Source organism: Dermacentor andersoni, chromosome 11, assembly GCF_023375885.2.
Source record: "Dermacentor andersoni chromosome 11, qqDerAnde1_hic_scaffold, whole genome shotgun sequence".
Classification (NCBI taxonomy): domain Eukaryota; kingdom Metazoa; phylum Arthropoda; class Arachnida; order Ixodida; family Ixodidae; genus Dermacentor; species Dermacentor andersoni.
Window position 1 is genome coordinate 71,037,377 of NC_092824.1, and position 21,824 is coordinate 71,059,200.

Consider the following 21,824-nt stretch of genomic DNA (forward strand, 5'->3'; position numbering starts at 1 on the left):
AAAATTGTTGTTTTGACACGCAAAACCCCAGATTTCATTCATTCATGCTGTTTAAATGTGTCGCGTGCGATAGGAAACTTTAGCTTCCTCAATCACCTTGATGGCGAGGCATGGTATACCAGTGACCGAAAACCTTCCCGCACCTACCGAAGTCGGTAGATGTGGTATCAGCCAGGTGATACTGCGTGTTCCATTGGTCAACACCGGTGGTTTCAGGAATTCTGCAACACAAGACAGATATTCACACGAACACTGAGGCAACAGTGGTTTGACAAAAAATGTATCTGAAGCCAACGTTCTACTAGGGGACACAACACATCAGGACAAGCTCGCTTGTGGAAATATTTGCCTCAAAAATCCTTCAGCCACACAGGCATATTGCATTGAAGCAATTTACTGCGATCTATGATATCAGAACGAGAGAGTTCTCGTACCAATACAGACACAATCTTCGTGCAAGGGCGAAGCTGTTACATCCATGGCATGACATTAGAATAATAACGAAAGTATTGCTAGTAGTATTTAGGCAGTGTATATTCTAATAACGGCTCACCTATTAACTAAATCAATAATGAAGCACGTGCCCAATGACACGCATAACACGTAACCTAATGACCTCTAACATGGCCGGTCAAAAAGATTGCGTGGTGAGGAGGGCCGGCGAGGTGACTGTAGGTGCTTGTCCCAAAGCGAACTTTTCCTGGTGCCTCTACACTTTACACGTGATTTCTGCCGCACAGGTCAAGACACCGGGAAGCCATTGCGTACCAAGGCGCCAGACTACTCTGCCTGCCATCTCTTGGTCAGTCGGGACGACTCTCACTAAAGGCACAGTGCGCTGGCTGGCGTAGGACAAACGGCACACGCGGCAACCTCTGGTGCAGGGTACTCATCCACCATAGTCGAAATGGCACCTATCTTGACTTGCTCGAACACTGTCAGTTTAACTGTTAAATTACTACGGGTATGATGCCTCCGGGTGTAGTTTCCATATAAATGCGTTCTCCACTTGCCACAGTGGCAGAATCCTAACAATTTCGGAAGAAAATATTTTGCTCCCTCGAAAATTTTTTATGCAATAAAAACAGGTTGAAGCATAAAAAAGACACTATGCGGATGGTTTGTGCAATGCTGATGTAAAGCAGCACTCAGTTTAGAAAAATTTCCCTTTGTACCGCATGTTGTGGTTCGGCATCTGCCGTGGAAAATTTATTTTCGCACTAATTACATTCATGACTCGTGCATCCTGGAGCTGTGAGAAGTATATCGCATTTAAGGCAGTATTTGAAATTATGGGCTTAAATAACATGCTCTTAACACAGTCCAGATTTTGTCTCATAGCCAAGTGTCAATTTGAATAGTTCAGAACGGGAGGATAAATTCGAATGAATTGTGGATCAACGAAGATGGAGTTCATGAATATTTCTTCGCAAAGATGCTAAGTTTGCTTCTACTATGCCAGTCGCAGCTGCTTATCGAGAATTTAATGAAGGATCAAGTTTATTGTGAGAACAGCATGAAAAAAAAATTTAGTCACTTTAGCGTGCGCCATAGATGGTGGAGGTGAATGTTTGTGTGCTCAAGAGAATCATCCAATTCCTCAACATTTTCGTTCGAATGCATTCTTGCTTTTTATTAGTTCTTTTTCGCACTAAACGCCGTTGGCTCAAGCGCCCTAATTAAGGATACCTTAATTAACAGTGCTTAGTCATATGCGCCCTAATTAGCACCAAATTTCGTGGGTTCGACTCCTATCAAAGGTCGTGAGTCCGAGTGCCTTAATTAACGATACAATAATTACCTGTCTTTTTTGGCATGATTAGTGGCGTCAATGTGGCAGCGATGTGGAAGAAGATGACGAACGAGCCAGAAGTGGCACGAGCACTACGATTTTCTGTGCAATCCCAACGCGACCTTGAAGCAGATCTAAGGCTTTCCGCTTTAAAAATGTCCGATGACGGGTAGACTGCACAGCATGAGCGCAGCTGAAACGCGGCGTAATACTGCAATTGTTCACAAAAGTTAAAGGGTACCGCAGCATATGGTGACTTTCCACTTCTATATCGCTATAGTATAAAGTTGCCGAAGTTTGCTCTTTCAAAAATGATTAGGAGCCTTGTAATCTAAATTTCAGTGGTAAACGAACCCTTTATAACAATACCAGAAGCGATCTCATTGGCCAAACTAGTCCAAGCGGGAAAATTGTCAGCTTGGCGAACAGTTCGTTTTCTGCTTAAAATACATTGGTTGCCCTTAGGCAACACGCAACTGCACAAGCAATCGTCCTAAACCAAAGTGTTGCTTTTGCTGCACCGGAGTTTTGTTTAAATTACCGCACTTTTGTGTATCTGATATCTTTGTAGCAAGTTGGTTCAGACTGACAAACATGCGTACAATTTACCGCTCCCGCACAGCACACTAAACAACCGACATGCGCATAATCTATGGCATAATACACGGCGCGCATTAAAAAGTCAAATACGTTCATGTTTAAACACACAGTGGATAAAATATACCGACAAGGGATGTTTCTGCTTCTTGAATCTCATTCTTCAAATATACAGTTCAACAATGATTGCAATCTGCTTTACTGTAACATAGATAACCTGTATATTTCTTTATTTGTCTTGCTTTGGTGGCAGATACTTGTTTTTCTTCAATAAAATACTGAACATTTCTAGCTGTTACTTCTACCTGCTATATGTTATACATTTGTATATGAACAGTACGAACAGTTTGGCGAGTTTATGTGGTAGCATTACTGTAAATCTGCCTTTGAGAGGCAGATTTGTTTCCCGTTGTTTCTTTTCCCTGTGTACGCCCCTGGCGCTGTTTTGGAATTCGGTTAGTGTAGTCACATTTATTCTGCTACTTATGTTGGCGTGACTCAGCCAAATATTGGCGATTTTGCGATATATTGGCTGGCGCGGACAGTGTCTCGCGCGGCACGTTGCAAATGAGCCAAGTGAGGCGCGACTGCCTCGCTAATCGTGAGATCGCGAGAGGCAGCGCGTGGGCGACGCGGGGGCGCGATTCACAGCAGCCGCCGCAGTCATCACTTCAGTGTTGTAACCCCATTGTCCTCATGCCGTCACACTACGCTCGTTGATGTATCGACGTCATGTTTTGTTCGTTTTTCGGCCGCAGTTATGCTGTCGCCATTGTTTGTGTATTATACCGTCGTTTCCATGGCATCGTTGTCATTGCGTCGTCGTCACACAAACGCTATCATGCATTCGTTGTCGTATGGTATAGTCATCATGCCGCCTTGGCGGTGCGGTCGTCGTTATTATCGCTTTTTCATGTAGTTGTCTTACCGTCGTCCCCACGTCGTCTTTGTTATACGATCATCATGACTTAGGAAGCCGCCTGTCATTGTCGTAATGCCGTCGCCATTGCACGGATTTATCACTACATCAATATAATTCCTTAAAACTAAAAGTTGAGGTTTTACGTGCCGAAACCACGATATCATTATGAGGCCCGTGGTAGTGGGGGATCCCGGAAATTTTGACCACCAGGGGTTCTTTAACATGCACCTAAATATAAGTACACGGGTGTTTTCGCATTTCGCCCCCATCGAAATGCGGCCGCCGTGGCCGGAATGCGATCCGGCAACCTCGTACTATCATTCCTTCTTATTCAATCCTCATTGTGTTAGCGCCATACAGTCATCATGCCTCCAGGTTCATAGGCCAGCTTCGTAAGCGAAAGTCATAGCGAAGCGGCACAATATTTGAACATGTAGCATATAGTCGAATCAGCGAAAGTCTAAGAAGTATCGCTGCACTCTGAAACAAACGTCACTTAAGCAATATGGCCCGTCACTGCATTGCTCGATTGCTTTAGACACCCGCCTTGGTTGCGGAGTGGCTATGGTGTTAGGCTGCTGACTACAAGGGGGCGGGATCGAATCCCGGCCAGGCCGGCCGCATTAAGATGAGGCGAAATGCGAAAACACCTGTTTAGGTAGATTCAGGTGCGTGGTAAAGAACAACAGGTTGTCGAAATTTCCCTAGTCCACTACGGCGTGCCTCATTATCTGAAAGTAGTTTTGGCACTTAAAACCCCAGACTTTAATTTAGTTTCGTGTTTACACGGACGCTTTCCTCTTTACTATCTTTGTAAACGAATATGGCGTAGTGCGTACGCTTTTGACAAACCTACAAGAGTGCTGAGCATGACAAGCATGTTAACATCACCTCCACCATACGGCGTGCTTAGAACAACGGTTGATATTGGGCGCGTTTCGCGCATCAGAACTCTCCTCCATAGAAAAGGTTTGACACTGGAGGCGTAGTTGTACCGCGGTGACCATTACGCACCGTCTGTGATTTGCTTTGTGCAAGGGAATTCTTCCAAACCTGGCATCACCTAGCGATGTTTTCTGGAATGGCTGATGCTTCGTCCATGCCAGCGTGGCTTGTACTGGGCTGTGCGTAATGGATGCTGCTGCTGGACACAATAGATGGGGAACTGGTGCTTCCGCTTTCAGTAACATGTGTATGGCCTGAGAGAATAACAGAGGTGTTAGCTCGTCACGGTGCAAGGGTCATTGAGCGAGCGTCAAAACTTCGTGCTTAAAAAAGAAAGCCACAAAGATTTGGCTGAGGTTTAGTGTTAGAGTAACCTGACTTCAGTGCCTCCTTATGAGGTGCTCTTTCTGGAAATAGGCCTCCAATACGCATGACGAAAGGGACGCGAGTGAAGGAACTTATGCAACCTTGAATTTCCCCAAAATATGTGCTACATTTAGTACACCAAAATAGAACACTACAGTGTTCCATGCTGAAGGCGCGATTACGCATTTTTAACGCGACAGCGTTACGGGCCCCGCGTTGCAGAAAATCCGGTGTCTGCGTGCGGCGCGGGTGTTGACCGTCGTGTCAGCGAAAAATCATACCGAAACATGCATACCGAACCACGCAGGCCTTCGGTGTAGTGCAATGGCGTTACTGAATTTGACGAATTTCTCAAAGTAAAATGAGTTAAAAACATAGTAAATTACGACTTACACACAACCTATAGATATCACAGCGGCAGATTGTAATTTGAATTGACGAGAACACATTCTTTTAAGCGGACACTCAAACACAAACCCATTTTGCAGCGTTTCTACCACTCTTACAGCGGTGTGCCCGGCTCCGTGCAAAACCATCCAGATGACGCTCGCCACCGAGAATTGTCAGCCCACGCAACAAGCCGCGTTTCTATCAGAAAGCTCGCTTTCGTGCATAGCGCTCGCCACCAACGTTTCCCGGTAAACATTACGGTTACATAAGCTGCAGTTACTGGGAAGCACGAGAACCAGCCAGGGATCTCTGAATGGTATCGCGTTCCACTCTTAAAGGCGAAGCTAAAGCGTCCTGCAAATTTTGTTGTTTGTAATCAGAGTCAAATCTTGTATTTACATTTCCAGCAATAAGCATATTTCAGGGTACAGTAAGGGGCCGATGGAAAATATGCAAAATTCCATAAGCAAGCCTTTGCACTAACCTAACTTGCTTTAACCATAAAGGCCGCGTTCTCTTTATAATAAAGCTCCTTAGTAGCGAAGAAAACTAAAGTTTAGTTCTGGGGATTCTGTCCAAATACATGACATACGCGGCAAGCATTGCACTAAATTTGCTGAAACTTGTTTCACTTGAAAGAAACAGTTGAAATGTAGTGACTGCAGCAGACGAAGTTTTGTTTTGGCTGTGAATGAGCAATAGAAATAAAATAGCAATAAAAAGCAATGAAGAGGATAACACAATTTTGGAAAAAACATTTATTATTATATCTAAAGTGGTCAAAATGATATAATATGCAGCGCTCTGAAATATAATCATAGGTTGTGTGTACAAATGTTGCAAGACGCTCATAAACATAACTAATCGAAAGTTCATAATTGATGAACCAATATTGGTCGCCTTAGGTGCTCTAGTACATGCAGTTTTACAGATCTGTGATATTTCTACATTATCTGGGGGTTGGGGGGGCGGGCACAGCTAGAAATTTGTAAACAATGTCCTTGTCAGCTGTGTCGTCCAAGTATGGCTATCATGCTGTATGGCTTTCGCGCATGAACTTCCCCAATCAGGCATCCAGTTGATTTGCATAAGGGCTGCTCATACAGAAACCGACACGGTGATGCTCGTGAAGTGTCTCCTTTTGTGCAGTAAATGCTTCGCTGTGGTGACCTATGTAAACGTTCCTTCCTTTGAAGATTGTTAAGAGTCTTCGCAAGTGGTACCGATGGTCGAAGGCCATGCCGTACATACCTGTGACGTCCATCGCATCGTTGTTGCTGTTCAACGCGTTCCACAGTTCTTCGAAGGAGTCGTCACAAATCCTAGAATTAAACACATGTATCGGTATCCGACTCTTTGCTTCCAGGTAACGCGGAAAATAACGCGGGAAAAACTATTTTGTTAATGAACTTGTTACATGTAATGTTTCATTTTACACAAGTGCTCTCTTGCTGGCTGGCATAAGGGGAAGCCTGTGTAGTACGTTGAGTGGGGAGCGACCATCGACGGTAGTGGAAACGCCTCCTTGTCTTGCACGAACACGCAAGTCAAGTTTAGTTTAGTTTAGTTTAGTTCCCTTACAACGGTTCTGATTAGTGCTTTGTAGTTGGCAATATGTGTTTGGCTTTCAAATTGTGGCGTAAATAACTCGTGGAGGAGAATCGCAGTGATAATTTCCGAATATGCTGAGCGGAAAAGTTTGATCTTATTCTATAAAGTAGGGTGAGGCTCCAAAAAAGAGGCTGCGTGAACTACTTGCATGTTTTGAATCAAAGCAGACCTGTAAGAAAAATAGATGCTCCTTCGACGCCGGATTGGATTCGCAATCGCCGTACTGGTATTAAGATTTTCACAGAAGCGTCATTCAATGACGAATCATGGATCCGTGACATGAGAAATCCATCTGATGAATAATTAAATATACGCGCAACATGGCTTCCACAGAATTATAGAGAACCGACAGTTGCCTCTTAGGGAAGACTCTTCTTGAACACTTGAGAAGAGAAAGACGCAGTCAGTTGAAATTAAACATATGTGACAAAAATGTGTTCTTATGAGTTTGCTTCACGTATGGCCCATGCAGCTGCGGCCACCAAAAATTAAATTGACTTGCAGGGGCATGAACAAGGCGCAATTGCAGACATAAGCCCGAGCAAAAAAATCGTATATCAATCGTATAAAAAATCGTATCAATCGTATACAGCTTCTGCAGCTGTATATCGCAAATCATTACTTGCGACTTCTTTACCGTGGCATTAAAAAAGTTGTCGAAGATTACTCTTTAAAACCTCATATGGAACATAAATATACTTATAAGTTTCACTTCAGCTATGAAAGGAAGAGACATCATCAAGGTGACAGCCAGGCGATGAGCTGCACGCATGAATGGTGTGCGAGAGTTTTATGTTGTGCGTTAGAGAAGCTCTTGTACAGGGGGCGCATCAGTCGGCCGAGAGGGTAACCAGGCGCGAGATGGCATTTCAGGAATCACCCGACGTCTGCGCGCAGGCGCGAGTAAGAGCGGGTGCGAGAGAGAAAATCTGGGTGCTCCTGCTCCTTGGATATCTGACGTCGCCTAGGTACTACGGAGAAGTAGTTTCTTCTCTCGTTTTGTATGCGTTTGTCCCTGTAGTGCTGGCATTGCGGAATGAGATCGCGTGCTGTCCATGCTCATGCCCTAGTTGCTTTACGCTCCGAAGTTAGCTGCCTGTGCGGTAAGTCAGGCGACGCCGTGGGCACTGACGGACCATCTGGTGATCGCTGTTTCTAAATGTACGTCGGCCGCAGCTGATTTGCTTCGGTTACGCTGGCTCCGCGGCTCCCGCCTACCGATTCATTGAGCATGTTTTTGTGAACGGCCTTTATTTAGCTCAAAGGGGACCATTAGGAAAATATGCGTTTGAAAGGTCAAGGCGAGTAGCATTCGGAAGGCCTTACACGAGCGAAAACACTTCACCGCCAGGATTTCTGTAAAATGCATGTAGACCCGTGTGTATTTTTGCATTACAGCGTGAGGGATGATAGGCTGCTGCTCCGAAAACGTTAGGGGGGACCTCGAACTCGGCAGCGCCATGCCGTAGCCACTGCGCCACCGGAAAAGGTGTGCGATGCGATGACCATACACGAGTGACAAACATGTTTTCAGATAAAAGCATTTGCTTCCCGCAGTGAGATTACTTTGGCCCTTAACGACAAACAGCCGCAACTGTGCTTCCCGTGACGATATTTTCGCATCACCCGTGCATCGACGCGAGAAAAAAGCTCAGAAAGTCGCCCACGTACGCAGGCCGACGTTGTCCGCCAAAGGCCTGCTTTGAAGTAAGAACAACTCGATAGCTATCAAAGCCTGCGTTCCGGGTCATAACTACGGGGCACAACATTCATCGAGAATTGTTAGAAGCAGCATGACTCACGTAGTGTGACAGTCGGAAGTCCATGAAGCGTCCTCGAAGAATTCCTGGCTTGTGCTCGGCGTTGCTTCGTCGGCGAAGGTAAATGCAGGAGGCGTGTGTCCACTCTTACTTCGTTCAACCATGGCGGTTTCGGCGCCTCCGGAGCACCAGCGTCTGTTTCGTGACAGAAGCACGCGGAATCGCAGCGCATGCGCAGTCAGTGCCGGCGATGAAAGGGAACATATAAACCTTTTGGCTTTTTCGAAACTAGAAGGTAACCGTAGGGCTCATCTGAAAAAAAAAGGGACGATAGCGGGCGCCACTATCCTCGACGCTAAAGTGCTTATATTTTAACGCTAGAAGAGGCGTCCTGATAAACCGCGCTGTCTTCCCACCAAATGATCAAAACCGTGTAACCCCCTCTGCCAGTTAAAAACCGTTCACATGAAATGTCGTTAAGGCGAAAGCCCTAGATGGCTCATAGGTCGAAAATTGGACCGTCCGGCGGTATGGCATCAAAATTCATGCGCACGCGCCAGTATTTCTTTATTAGTAATAAAAACAAAGAGTTCGATCATCTTTTTTCGCGTTTAACGGACATCCTAATTAAGCAGTGTGGCCACAAAAATGTCTGCGTGTGGTTCCCACGGTGTTGTTCATGCCAGGTGAGCAATGTACACGTGTGTCTTATGACGTTTTGACGAGTACCAGTACGTCTGCGTGAACTGGAAATAAGTCTGTCGTATTGTTACCTGGTTAAAAACAGTCAGACGTATATTTAAAGGATATTTACAATAATTGTAGCAGCTGACAAGATGGTTGACAGCGCGCGAAGTCCAGAGCGTCGTCTTCTTCCGACCAAGCTGAGAACATCTTCCTCAGCGTGTCGCATGACCCCCGGCGGCTGAAGCACCGGCTCGGTGCTGTTTAGGAGGCGGGCGAGTGATACAACTTAAGAGGCGCGACGTGGACCACGTCGGAGCGAATCTGAGCCACGGTTGGCTCAAGCAATGCCTCCTTTACTAGATGCCAGCCGCGTTGCTCGCTTTCCCATTGCGGCGGCGGTTCCGTAAGTTGAAGTTAGTTCAGCATAAATTCCGTGAGGCGGCGCTCGTTGCCTTTTCAACTTCCGGCGGATGTGGCAGCGGCGGCTGAATGCTCCGCCGGCGCTTTATATGCGCGGGCGTCTGTTAGCGAGCGTTATCGCGGACCTCCGAGATGACAACAGACGCCATGGTAATCTCAGAGGCCGCAGCACGTGATCAAGGTTGCAGACGTCCGCCACAAGCGGCGCTCGTTGCCTTTTCGGGGAGGAGAGAAAAGGGAGAGGGCCAGGAACCGAGTTTACGGACAACGCGGCTGGCATCTAGTAAAGGAGGCATTGGCTCAAGAAGGGCAATTTCGGGCGTGAGGTCACTTACTTGACGCAAGACATGGTAATGGCCAAAGTAGCGCGGAAGTAACTTCTCCGAGAGGCCAACGTGCCACGACGGCGACCAAAAGAGAACCAGGGCGCCCGGTGTGTAATGGACGTTACGATGGCGGGCGTCATATAAGCGCCGCTGATTGTCCTGCGACTCCACAAGTGGACGTCGCGCAATATGGCGTGCTTCTTGAGCTTTGAGTATGGCTTCACGGGCGTACTCGGATATGGAATTCAGACTAGCAGGCAGCACGATGTCGAAAGGTAGCGTAGGGTCACGGCCAAACTAGAGGAAGAATGGAGTGCAGCCTCGGCAACATGGCAAGACGAATTATAGGCGAAAGTAACGAACGGCAGTGCAACGTCCCAGTCGCTATGGTAAGCGGAGACATACATGGACTGCATGCCAGTAAGGGTACGGTTAAGGTGCTTGGTTAGACCGTTTGTTTGTGGATGGTAAGCAGTAGCGAGTTTGTGTTTAGTCGCGCACGAGTGTAGAATGTCACTGATAACTCTAGAAAGAAAGTAGTGGCCTCGGTTGGTGAGGAGCTGTCGAGGGCAGCCGTAGTGAAGGATGACGTTCTCTAGGAGGAAGTCGGCGACATCGATTGCACAGCTTGTCGGAAGAGCCCGTGTGATTGCATATCGGGTGGCGTAGTCTGTTGCTATAGCAATCCACTTGTTTCCCGAAGCAGACGTAGGAAAAGGGCCTCACAGATCAACACCTACATGGAAGAATGGTTCTGATGGTACGTCAAGTGGTTGAAGGCGACCAGCAGGGAGTGTGGTCGGTTTCTTGCGTCGTTGAAAAAAGTCACAGCAAGCGACATAACGGCAGACGTAACGGTATAGACCAGGCCAAAAGAAGCACCGACGAACGCGGTCATAAGTCCGTGACACGCCAAGGTGACCTGCAGTCGGTACATCATGAAGCTGGGCGAGAACAGTCTGACGCAGATGCTCAGGGACAACGAAGAGTCAGGCAGGGTCATCCGGGCGCATGTTAGAGCGGTACAACATAACATCTTGGAGTTTAAACATGCGAAGGGAAGGATCGGGCGTCGTTGAAGTGAGCCGTTGAATAACGTCTTGTAAGGAGGCGTCCGGACGTTGTTCGGGTCCAATATCGCGAAAAGCAGCCAGAGAGAGAACGGTGACAGGTATTCCGGCTGCAGAAACGTCAGGAGGGTCGGCAGGATGGCGCGGCAAGCAGTCCTCATCTTGATGTTACCGGCCGGTCTTGTATACAACTAAATAGTTGTATTCTTGAAGGCGCAGAGCCCAGCGGCCAAGGCACCCTGAAGGATCTTTCAGGGACGAAAGCCAACACAGAGCTTGGTGATCAGTGATGACTGAATTGGCGGCCGTACAAATAGGAGCGGAATTTACCCACTGCCCAAACGAGAGCCAGACACTCGAGTTCGGTGATAGAATAATAGCGCTCAGCAGAGGAAAGAAGCCGCCTGGCGTAGGCAATAACACGTTCTCTCCCTTGTTGTTTCTGTGCCAAATAGCTCCAATGCCATGGCCACTGGCATCGGTACTGACTTCTGTTGGAGCTGACGCATCAAAGTGAGTGAGAATGGGCGGGACCTAAGCAGCCCAATCAGCTCGGTGAAAGCATCAGCTTGCTGAAGGCTCCAAATGAATCCAGCATCTTGCTTGAGGAGCTGATTGAGAGGGCGCGCAACGTTCGCGAAATTTTGGATAAACCGACGGAAGTAGGTGCAAAGGCCCAAGAAGCTGCGAACATCCTTGGCACATGTTGGCACGGGAAAGTCTCACTGCCCGTGTTTTATCGTGATCAGGGCGTATACTAGAAGAATCGATGAGATGCCCGAGCACAGAAATTTCGCGACAACCGAAGTGGCACTTGGACAGATTTAGTTGTAGCCCCGCCTGACGGAAAACATAGGATTGTCGATAGGCGTTCAAGGTGTGTCGCAAAAGTCGGAGAAAAAAGGATCACGTCGTCTAGGTAACAGAGGCAGATGGAGCACTTGAAACTGTGTAGGAGGGCGTCCATCATTCGTTCAAATGTGGCCGGGGCATTACATAAGCAAAAAGGCATCACTTTGAACTGATACAGGCCATCGGTAGTAATAAAAGCTGTCTTCTCGCCATCGATGGCATCGGCCACAATTTGCCAGTAGCCGGAGCGAAGGTCGATGGACGAAAAATATTGTGCAGACAATCCAGGGCATTGTCAATGCGTGGTAGCGGATAGACGTCTTTCTTTGTTACCTTGTTGAGCTGTAAATAATCGACGTAAAATCGCCAGCTGTTGTCCTTTTTTTTAACTAGTACAACAGGAGATGCCCATGGGCTGCAAGATGGTTCGATGATGATTGGAGAAAGTATTTCGTCAAATTCATGTTCGATGATATGTCGCTCAGTCGGCGAGACGCGGTAGGGTCGTCGATGGATCGGGCTCGCATCACCGGTGTTTAATCGATGTTTTACGACAGATGTTTGTGTTAGAGGGCGCTCTCCAAGGCCGGATATGTCCCAGTAGGCGGCAAGGAGGCAACGTAGTTCTTGAGCCCGCCGGGGCGGAAGGTCGGGAGCAATCAATTTTGTTAGGGCATTCAAGTCTGAAGGGAAAGGGGGTGAAGGAAGAGTTGAACACCAGAGCTGTCACAAGTTAAAGCCGAAATGTGGTAGTCTCTGGCTGGCGTTATGTGCGCCAGGGATATTCCGCGCGGGAGTACTTGTGTACAAAGTCTAAAGTTCACTAGCGGAAGGCAGGACGTATTTTCCGAAATGGTAATGACGTTGTGAGCAAAATCGACGTTATGCGAGAGCAGGACATCCGGATTAGGGGATACGATGTAGTCACCGTCTAGTACATATTGAATGAGGGAGACACCTATGTAGGTAATGGCGCGGTGAAGGAAGCGAATATGCTCTGTGGAACATAGCCGTATCGGAGCACTACCGGGAGGGTCAATAGCAGCAGGTAGAACGAATTGCACAACACCAGCAGAACAGTATCAAAGCTGAATGTGTAGACAGAAAGTCAAGGCCCAGGATGAAGTCGTGAGGGCCCAGTGCTCTAGGACAAAAAATAAAACAGAAGTATGATGTCCGGCGACACTCATGCGAGCCCGACGCATGCCAATAACGGCTGGTGTTCCACTCTCGGCGACTTGGACCACATGCGACGGGGCAAGAGTGAGGACTTTCTCGAGACGATTCCAAAGCTGTGCATTCATCACATATACGTGCGCGCCAGTGTCAATCACAGCCGTAACAGATACGCCATCCACGTTCACTTTAATGAGGTTCCGAGGTGTGGGCAAGGTCAGAAGGGGATTTTTGCGCCGGGTTGGTGTCATATTCAGTGTCGTTATTCATTTCAGTTCTTTATTCCCCAAGGAGCGCTTCTGTTCTTCATTATATATATTGATTGTATATGTTAAATAAATGGCTTTTTACTTCGGGACGGCTGGAGTTTGACTTCCACCTTCGGTCAATACCACATTGGCGACGAGGATGTCGTAAACGTACCCCCAGCCCCGCTACGCCATCCGGATCCGCCCACAATGAGCTTCATGGGCCTTGCTCCGTCACCGTTTTTCCTTTCGACGCCCGTCCGTCCGTCCGTCATTGCCATGGGAGCAGTGGGAGCAGATGTTCAACGTATACATGCTGGCATCCGGAGCCGCCGCATTCAAGCCGGAGCAACGCAAGGCTATTCTTTTGCGTTGTTTGGGGGCGGACGGCCAGCGTATTTATCAGACGCTACATGCAGGGATCAGCGCCGCAGCACTGGCCACGCCAAGTGCCGCAGCACGCACCGATGACAAGTCTGACGTGGCCTCTCCTGACGGCATTACGGCACCAGTTCTCGATGTCGCGCAACGTTATCATCGAGCGCCATCGCTTTCACCGCCGCAGCCAACACACAGGCGAGTCCGTTCATGACTTTGTTGCCGCTCTACGGGAGCTAGCGTCACATTGTTCGTTTGCCTCGCAAGATGATGCTCTGCGGGATCAATTCGTTGCCGGCGTAGCTTCCACTCGCGTACGTGAGCGGTTACTGCTCGAGGGTCCCACACTTTCATTCGAGAATTCTGTTCGAATTGCACTTCAGTTTGAGCAGGCGGCTGAAGAGCTAAAGGAGCTTTCTGCTTCAGTCGAAGCAATTTCACTGCGGCAGCGTCGCAAACCATCGTCGCATTCTTCGAAAAAAAAAAAGGAATTCACAACCGGCAGCCACCTTAGAGCAGAATTTAACGAGGAGCGCGGGCGGCTCACGTGCGCCGCAGCGGAACCGCCCCCCTCAGCGGAACCGAGAACAGAGTAGCCGCTCCGGCTCGCCACATTGTTTCCGATGTGGCTCGCGGGACCACATCGCGTCAGCGCCGCAGTGCCCAGCGAGTGGCAAGACTTGTTCGTTTTGCGGTCGCAAGGGCCACTTTCAAAGGGTATGCAACCGCAAGCTAACTTGGATGCAAGGTCGAGGCCGTGAAGTTGAATTTCATGAAGATGTGTCGTCATCTAGCAGTGCAGAGCAAGTTTTGACTGTGAAGCGTTCCGCGCGTAGCGGAATTCATATTCAAGTGCAAGTCGCGAATGTCACTGACATTCCTTGTTGACTCAGGGTTGTCTGTTTCAATCCTGTCGGAGCAAGAATGCAGTCGATATTTTCAAAGCGTTCCGCTCCTGCCTGCTCCACATGTTACTCTGTTGGACTACTCTCAACGGCCGATTCCAGTGCTAGGTTGTTTCCTGGCAGACGTTCGGTTTAAAGGCCGCACAGCGTCGCTACGTTTTTATGTTGTTCACCGAGAAACTTGTCTGATCGGTCTTGACGGCATTAAAGCCTTGGATCTTCGCATTGACGGTTCTGCTCTCAAGCGCTTATACACGTCCGTTGCTCCGCAGCCGACTGCTGTTGACCCGCTATCCTGTTCTATTTCCACACCGTCAAGCACGCAGCCCCGTAACAAAGCTCTTCCGCCAGCCTTAGCACATGAGTTCAGTTCACTTTTCAGCCCCGAGTTGGGTCTTGCTAAGGGGTTCACGCATCGCATCAAGAAGACACGGCAAGGCGTGCAGCCTGTAACTTCGAAGCTTCGCCGTCTGCGTATTCTCTCCGGTCACCAGTATCAAATGAGCTTCAGAGGTTGCTGAGCCTTGACATCATCGAGCGGATCGATGCTTCTGAATGGGTGTCCCCCATTGTTGTCGTTAACAAGAAAGATGGTAGCATCAGGATATGCGTAGACCTTCGAGAGCCGAACAAAGCTATTGTTCCAGACAGTTTCCCCATTGCCCCATACAGAGGAGCTGCTCCACGCTTTGGTAGGCGCTACACACTTCTCCAAACTTGACTTGGCTTCCGCTTACCATCAGGTTCTCTTGCACCCTGACAGCAGGGATCTGACAGCTTTCATCACTCATGATGGCCTTTTCCGTTTTAAAAGAGTTTGCTTTGGGTTACGTTACGCGGCGTAGGTTAAAATTAAAGTATGGGGTTTTACGTGCCAAACCACTTTCTGATCATGAGGCACGTCGTATTTTAGAACTCCGGAAATTTAGACCACCTGGGGTTCTTTAACATGAACCTATATATAAGTACACGGGTCTTTTCGCATTTAGCCCCCATCGAAATGCGGCCGCCATGGCCGGGATTCGATTCCGCGACCTCGTGCTCAGCAGCCAAACACCATAGCCACTCGGCAACCACGGCGGGTACCACCCAGGTAGACATAGACATGCTATGTTTAATTTTAAGCGCTTTCTTTTAGGTGATCATCTTGCTCCTTACTATGTTGATACGTTCCACAAGGGGGAGTAAGTAAGCAGGTAGCCAACCAGAAAGTGTGCGTTCAAGTGCAACAGGAGTGCAACATGCTGCCTAACTTTTTTTAACTGTGTACATGTCTCGTCGCGCCCTCGGAACTGTTACGCATGTGAACACCAGCGCTGCCTACCGAATGCTCCAAACTGCTGATGCAGTGCCTCCGTCAGGCATCGCAAGAAGCCCTCCCCTCGGGAGGGATTATTGAGTACGGGCACGGCTGTTCCGCGGGTTGCCATCCCCGCTAGCTCTGAGTTGCTTTTCAACGAAACTTTTCTAAGTGCGGGCTTACCTGGCGCCGTCTTCTAAAATGGCTGTTGCTTGCTCCATGCCAGGGCAACTTGTGCTAGGCCTTTCATGATCGATACTGTTGCTGGACCCCAGAAGCAGGAAACTTGTGCTTGCATTTTCAGTGACACCTGTATGGCATGGAAGTAGAGCAAACGTATTCTTTCGCCGCAGTAAAATGGCAATTCATATGAAATGAACATTTCATTCTGACATATGGTGTGAGGCGAATAGCATTTAATGGTACGGGAACCCTATTGCAGTTCTTCCGTACGCGGTGCTTTTTATTTCTGAAACTCCGTCTTAAATGCAAGCAAGACGTTCGCGATCTTGAGGGAGCCGGTTCAAGCAGGTTCAAGATTATTACGCTCTATCTCACTGCACGGGCGGAAGAGGATAGTGTTCGAAGGGGAAAACAGGTCGGCTTTTTGCCCAGGAAACTCTTGGCCGAACATATCTACTGGATTATCAAGTAATAAGCGCATTAAATACGTTATGGAGTTCTTGCTTTTTCTTAACTTTTATAACCAGCAGGCGAAAGAGTACATTGCAGACGAGGAAAAAAAATGAGAGGACACATTTCAACCAAGGCATTATAATTTTTTTGAGTGAAGCATGCCCAGAAATTGTCGACTTTTTAAGACAGATACATGCGCCAGGCAACGATGTACTCTGCTTTCAGAGACTGGTTATCCGAAGACCATTTAGCGACTCCTGTAGCTGATTGTCCTAAGCACAGGCTGTAAGCAGTGCGTGTTTAGCAGCTCACTACGAAAGCGAAAACGGCTTCCTTACATCCCGGTATAGGCAGGATATGCACTATCGTACAAGGGTAAAAAAGATTGCGCAATGCGCATCTGCAAGTATCGTGTTGCAGACACCAGTTTAGCTTGTAAAGCACTACAGAAGTGCTAATTCACAGCACAATACCACCAAACTGTGCAGCAGAAAGCATCAAAGTACGTTAAAAGTGTTGACTCTATAGTCAGCGCTGCAGAGATCGTAGCTAGGGGCACATCGTCCCTAACTGCGAAGAAATTGCCTGAAATAAAAATATATTAAAACGCTAGGAATTGAGGACGCCAATAGATGCGGCAAAATCCTTCTCCTCGGTGCCACCATCTACCTTAGTGAAGTTAGCATTAAAGCGATGCAGGGACACTCGATATTGCTGAATGAATACACCTTGATTTAAAATATCACGCAGTCGGGGGGGGGGGATTTGAATAAGAATGATAATGGCCTTATTACACCCACACGGCACAGTCTACACCTTCAGACACCACACAATAAACTTTATTAAGCGCGGCTTCTCAGCCGCCGCACTAAAGAGTGGTGTTTTAGCATGTCTGACATGGAGTGAACTGTAGTGCTCTAGCATAGGCGTATATAGGGTGCGCATATTTATTGTCAAACATCCTTACTTTTATCAGTAGCATCGTTAAAATCGCAACCTGCATCATATAGGCCTGGGGAGGATCTTAAACAGATACTGGAAGAAAGAAAATTGCATGGATTATCCAAAGAATGCTAAGCACCTCAAAGAAAGTACATTCTGCATGGAGGCCTGGCGTTTCAGCATGGGGTAGATTTTCTTGTTTCCAAAGAGCTATAATTTTGAGGTAGTGGCACACTCAGCGGAAATCGTAGGGTGCTATGGATCTTTCAACCGGATTAACGTTTCTGAAAGTTTCAGAACCGTATAACTTGGTTAGTAGGTAAAGATATATAGCAACTTAGCACCAATAACTAGCCAGCATTTTTGGGCCTCCTTGCGTTACATATTCATTAAATTTGTAAGATTTATGCTGCTCTCGTTGCTTGGCCTCCTTGGCAGAAAGGAACCAAGAGTTTCATTATCAACTGCTTTGGCTTGCCCCAAATAATATGCAGTAACTGCTGCCTTCGGCCGCACCGGGATATGTGGGCTGTTCGTAACATGCTATAGGTGAGCAATGCTGTCGCTTTGCCGAAAACGTCACAGTAGCGCCATGACCCTCAGGTATAGGCATCTGAAACGCCACCGTCACTGCAGACCAAATTATGCATTCGCATGAAAACATTTTTTTGTCTAATAAATCTGATAGCTTCAAGGGAAAATTACTATGATGGTAGCACGAAGAACCCACCAAGGGTTTCTTTGGTAAATAATGTTGTATACCAATCGTCGCGCACTAATTGAAATTACGAGTGGCTAAACGATCAGGGCATGCAATGTGTTAGGGTCTCGGCTTCTGACACGATAAGCTAGGAGCGTGCCCCTGCAGTTCACCGATAAGAGACTTCGCTCAGAAACTTGAACTGCATAGCTTTTGTACTAACCTCCATGTATTCACATCCGGAAAAATGTCTTACTATGGGCAGTGATGAGGTGGTCATTTCGGGAACCGAATTGGTGCCGATGCTAACGCGCCTCGTTATACGCAATAAATGCACAGCTGCCACAATGCACGTAGGGGCTATTCCCCATGTCTGTGGTAAAGGCAAATGACCATCGCCTAATTACCGTCGAGGTTGTAGGTCCCATCGGTTACTGGCCTGGGCTGCATGTTCCATTGGTAAGGCCAGGCATCGTCAAAAATGCTGCAAATAATAAAGGTATTGTTGTCAGACACAACTGGCAAAAGCTAATTGCAATGTTTCGTTCTCATCTAAGGCACACTATGCTGACTGGCATAGCAGGAACGAAACGCGGGGCAGTATCTGGTGCAGGGCACTAGTCCACCATAGTCGAAACGGCACCTACCTTGACTCGCATGAACATTGTCAGCATAACTGTTAGAGTACTTACAACGTGTATGATGCCTCCGTATGTTGTTCGCTATATAGAATGCGTGCTCCACTTGCCATAGTGACCTAATCCTAACAATTTCGGAATGAAATATGTTCCTCTATCGAAGATTCTTATGCATTCATAAAACAGGTTAAAATATAGAAATGATACCGCATATGGTTTCTGCAATTATGATGCGAGGTTGCGCTCATGTGAGGAAAATTCCCCTTTGTACTCGCCTGTTCCGATTTGGCACCGCTGTGGTGAGTGTGGCGTTTTCACGGTAAGTACATTCATCTCTCATGGATCCCGGTAACATGAGGAATATGTCGTACTTTAGGCAGTTTTTGAAATTATGGGCACAATGACTTGCCCTACATGCAAAAGAGATTTCTGTCTCACAGCCAAATTTTAATTTGGACATTTAAGAAGGAAAGCATGAATTCGAATGAATTGAGTAACAACGAGGATGCAGTTCTTAAATATTTCTCGGCAAGCGATGCTAAGTTTGCTTATAGTATGCCACTCGCAGCTGCCTATCCAAGAATTTATTGATGCAGAAAGTTTTTGTGAGAACTGCATGAAAAACATGCACACGCCAAAGAGGGTGAAGGCGAAAGTCTCCGCGCTCAAGTGACATCCATGGAATTACTCGACATTCTCATTCGAATGCATCGTTACTCCTTATTACTTGTTTTTTCCCATTAAACATTGTGGGATCGAGCGCCCTATTTAAAGCTACCGTAATCAACTGTGCCCTAATTAACTTCGCCCTAATTAAGACCAAAGGTCGTGCGTTTGCCTGCCACCCAAGGTCGTGAGTTCGAGCGCCTTAACTCTAATAATTACGTGTGTTTCTTCTGGCATGATTAGCGGCACCGATGTGGAAGAAGACGGCGTCTTCTGTACAATCACACCGCGACCTTGCAGCGGATGTCCTTAAAATGTGCGATGACAGATGTAATGCACAGCATGAGCGTAGCTTAAGCGCGACGTGCTATTGCAATTGTTCACAAACGGTAAAGTGTACCATAGAATACCAAGACTTTTCACTTCTTTATGACTGTAGTATAAAGTCGCCCAAGTACCATGTTTTGAAAACTATTTATAGCCTTGTAATCTAAATTTCAGTGATGAAAGAACTCTGAAAAACAAAAAACCAGAATTTCCTTCATCGGCCAAGCTACACCCAGCGGGAATTGGGTCAGCTTGCCCGACAGCGCGTTTTCTCTTTAATACGCATTGTTCCCCTTAGGCAACACAGGCAAACGGACAAACAATTCTTTTAAAGCAACTTTTGCCTTTTCCTCCACCGGGCTTATGTTTTCAAAAATAAAATGTTTCGCTAGAACTACGCACTTGTTCACACTTTCTTTTTATGTGGTAATTTACAATATTTTTGTTCACTTTAACGTGTCGTCCAGAGAGTTCTATCGTGAGGAATACGAGCGGTAACAGCGGAGGGCATGTCAGACAGCCTCGAACCCTGCTATGGGCGATACGCGAAGGCCGCCGTTGGAAACAAAGTGGAAAGGAGGACGCTATTCTAATGACTCTCGGCACTCCCACCATGTATGTCTTCAGACGAAGTACAGAACTTCACACATCACCAGAGCACATTTATCACGCTGTTTGATATTGCGGCTACTGATAACTTTGCGCACCGAAGCTTGGCCAATAGCAGCGCTCCGATGCGTAAGCATTCTTGAGCTAATTTTCGGGGAAATCTGCCGGTCTAACTGTAACGCGTGACACTATGCGCTCCGTAAGATATGATTCACGTCCTATGGTGTATATCTCAAAATAGCTTACACTAAACCCAGGAACGGGCGCCTAAGAGCTGCGCTCTAAAAATATAAATATCATGCAAGAAAAAAATGACCAGCTGTAAGTCACTGAGACCCATAACCGTCTTAACGGCTGTCGGCGACCCGTGAGTTGCCGCCTGCTACCGTTTTCGAAAAAAAAAAGGCGTAGTGGGAGTGCTAACATTAAGCGCAAGAGCGTCCCCCCGTCCCCTTTGTTTTCCACAGCGCCAACCGCGCATCGCTCTAGCTCGGTTTCGAGGCCTTTTACCACCCATTCGTGTGCTCCCGTTCATACTGCTCACAATAGTAGTCATCAATCCGGCAAATCAAGTGAGGCAGTGCGCTTAAAAGTAATAAATTCCTAGGTTTTTGTGCCAGAACCAGGACGTGATAAAACGCATGCCACAGCGGAAACTGCATATAGAATATCACCACCGTGGCTTCTGTAACGAGCACCGAAAGGCAGGTAAGCAATAGCCTTTTTACAGTGAGCTTTCATGGAAATACGGCGGTCACATCCGGACTTGCACGCGAGACTACATGCTAGAGCACCCTGGGGGGGGGGGGGGGGGGGTGGTTCAGTGGTACAATCATAGATAAGCGAAAAATACTTTCTTCATTAAATCAATTTGTTTCGCTTTGTGATAAGTTTATCCCACACGCTAAACAGCTGAATTTGCGCTATACATGAAAATATTTACGCACCGCCCGTACATGGACTCGTCTATATTTAGGAACATCTCCGATTTAAAAGCTCAACTTGGCCGTCAACAAAGACCCGGTATGGGTGGGAACAAATGCACAGATGAAAAAGCCTATTACCTAGGCAATTTCTAAGGCTAAGAGTACTCAATGAAAAACTGACAGGCGGTAAAAACTCACGTTGGGTAGGCGCCCAAAGCAGGCGAAGCGCCCTGGGTGTTGTCACGGCTTGTACTCGGGCTTGCTTCGTCCGTGAAGCTGAACGCAGGAGGCGTGTACTCGTTGCTCTTTTCTTCAGCCATGCCTGTTGTTTTGATGTTTAACGGTCTGGTATGTATTCGACACTGCGCGATGTTGAATTTCCGCGCATGCGCGCTCAGTGCGCAGAACGAACGCAAACAAATAACGCTTTTGGCACTTCGGGATTTAGAATAAAATGATATTGCATATCTTGTAAAAACGAGACGACGATTGAGTGCGCCGCTAGCTTGACGCGAAAGTGGAAATTTTTGAGTGCTAGCAGAGGCGCCCCGATAACCCTAGCTATCGTTCCGCGAAATCATCAAACCTAGCCCCCCCCCCTCCCGTTTAGAAGAAAGCGTCGACGTGACGATATT

The 21,824-nt window shown here is 47.4% G+C and overlaps 1 protein-coding gene across 1 annotated transcript; it reads right to left on the reverse strand.

Moving 5' to 3' along the window:
• Positions 1 to 56: 56 nt before the first annotated feature.
• Positions 57 to 21,525, reverse strand: LOC129381647 (uncharacterized). The gene is made up of 7 exons (XM_055064675.2): positions 21,388 to 21,525; positions 18,431 to 18,507; positions 15,929 to 16,055; positions 8,426 to 8,578; positions 6,264 to 6,334; positions 4,375 to 4,510; positions 57 to 221 (listed from the first exon to the last, which is right to left on the reverse strand). The coding sequence occupies exons 1-7, from the start codon at positions 21,507 to 21,509 to the stop codon at positions 89 to 91; spliced, it is 819 nt and encodes a 272-aa protein (XP_054920650.2). The 5' UTR covers positions 21,510 to 21,525; the 3' UTR covers positions 57 to 88.
• Between the last annotated feature and the right edge of the window lie 299 nt (positions 21,526 to 21,824).

Excerpts from the sequence above, each read along its gene's own strand:
- LOC129381647 (XM_055064675.2), bottom strand. The coding sequence starts at position 21,509 with ATGGCTGAAGAAAAGAGCAACGAGTACACGCCTCCTGCGTTCAGCTTC. Across the intron at positions 6,335-8,425 it reads ACTTCCGACTGTCACACTAC|GATTTGTGACGACTCCTTCG; the intron begins GTGAGTCATGCT and ends GTTTAATTCTAG. Across the intron at positions 222-4,374 it reads ATTCCAGAAAACATCGCTAG|AATTCCTGAAACCACCGGTG; the intron begins GTGATGCCAGGT and ends CTTGTGTTGCAG.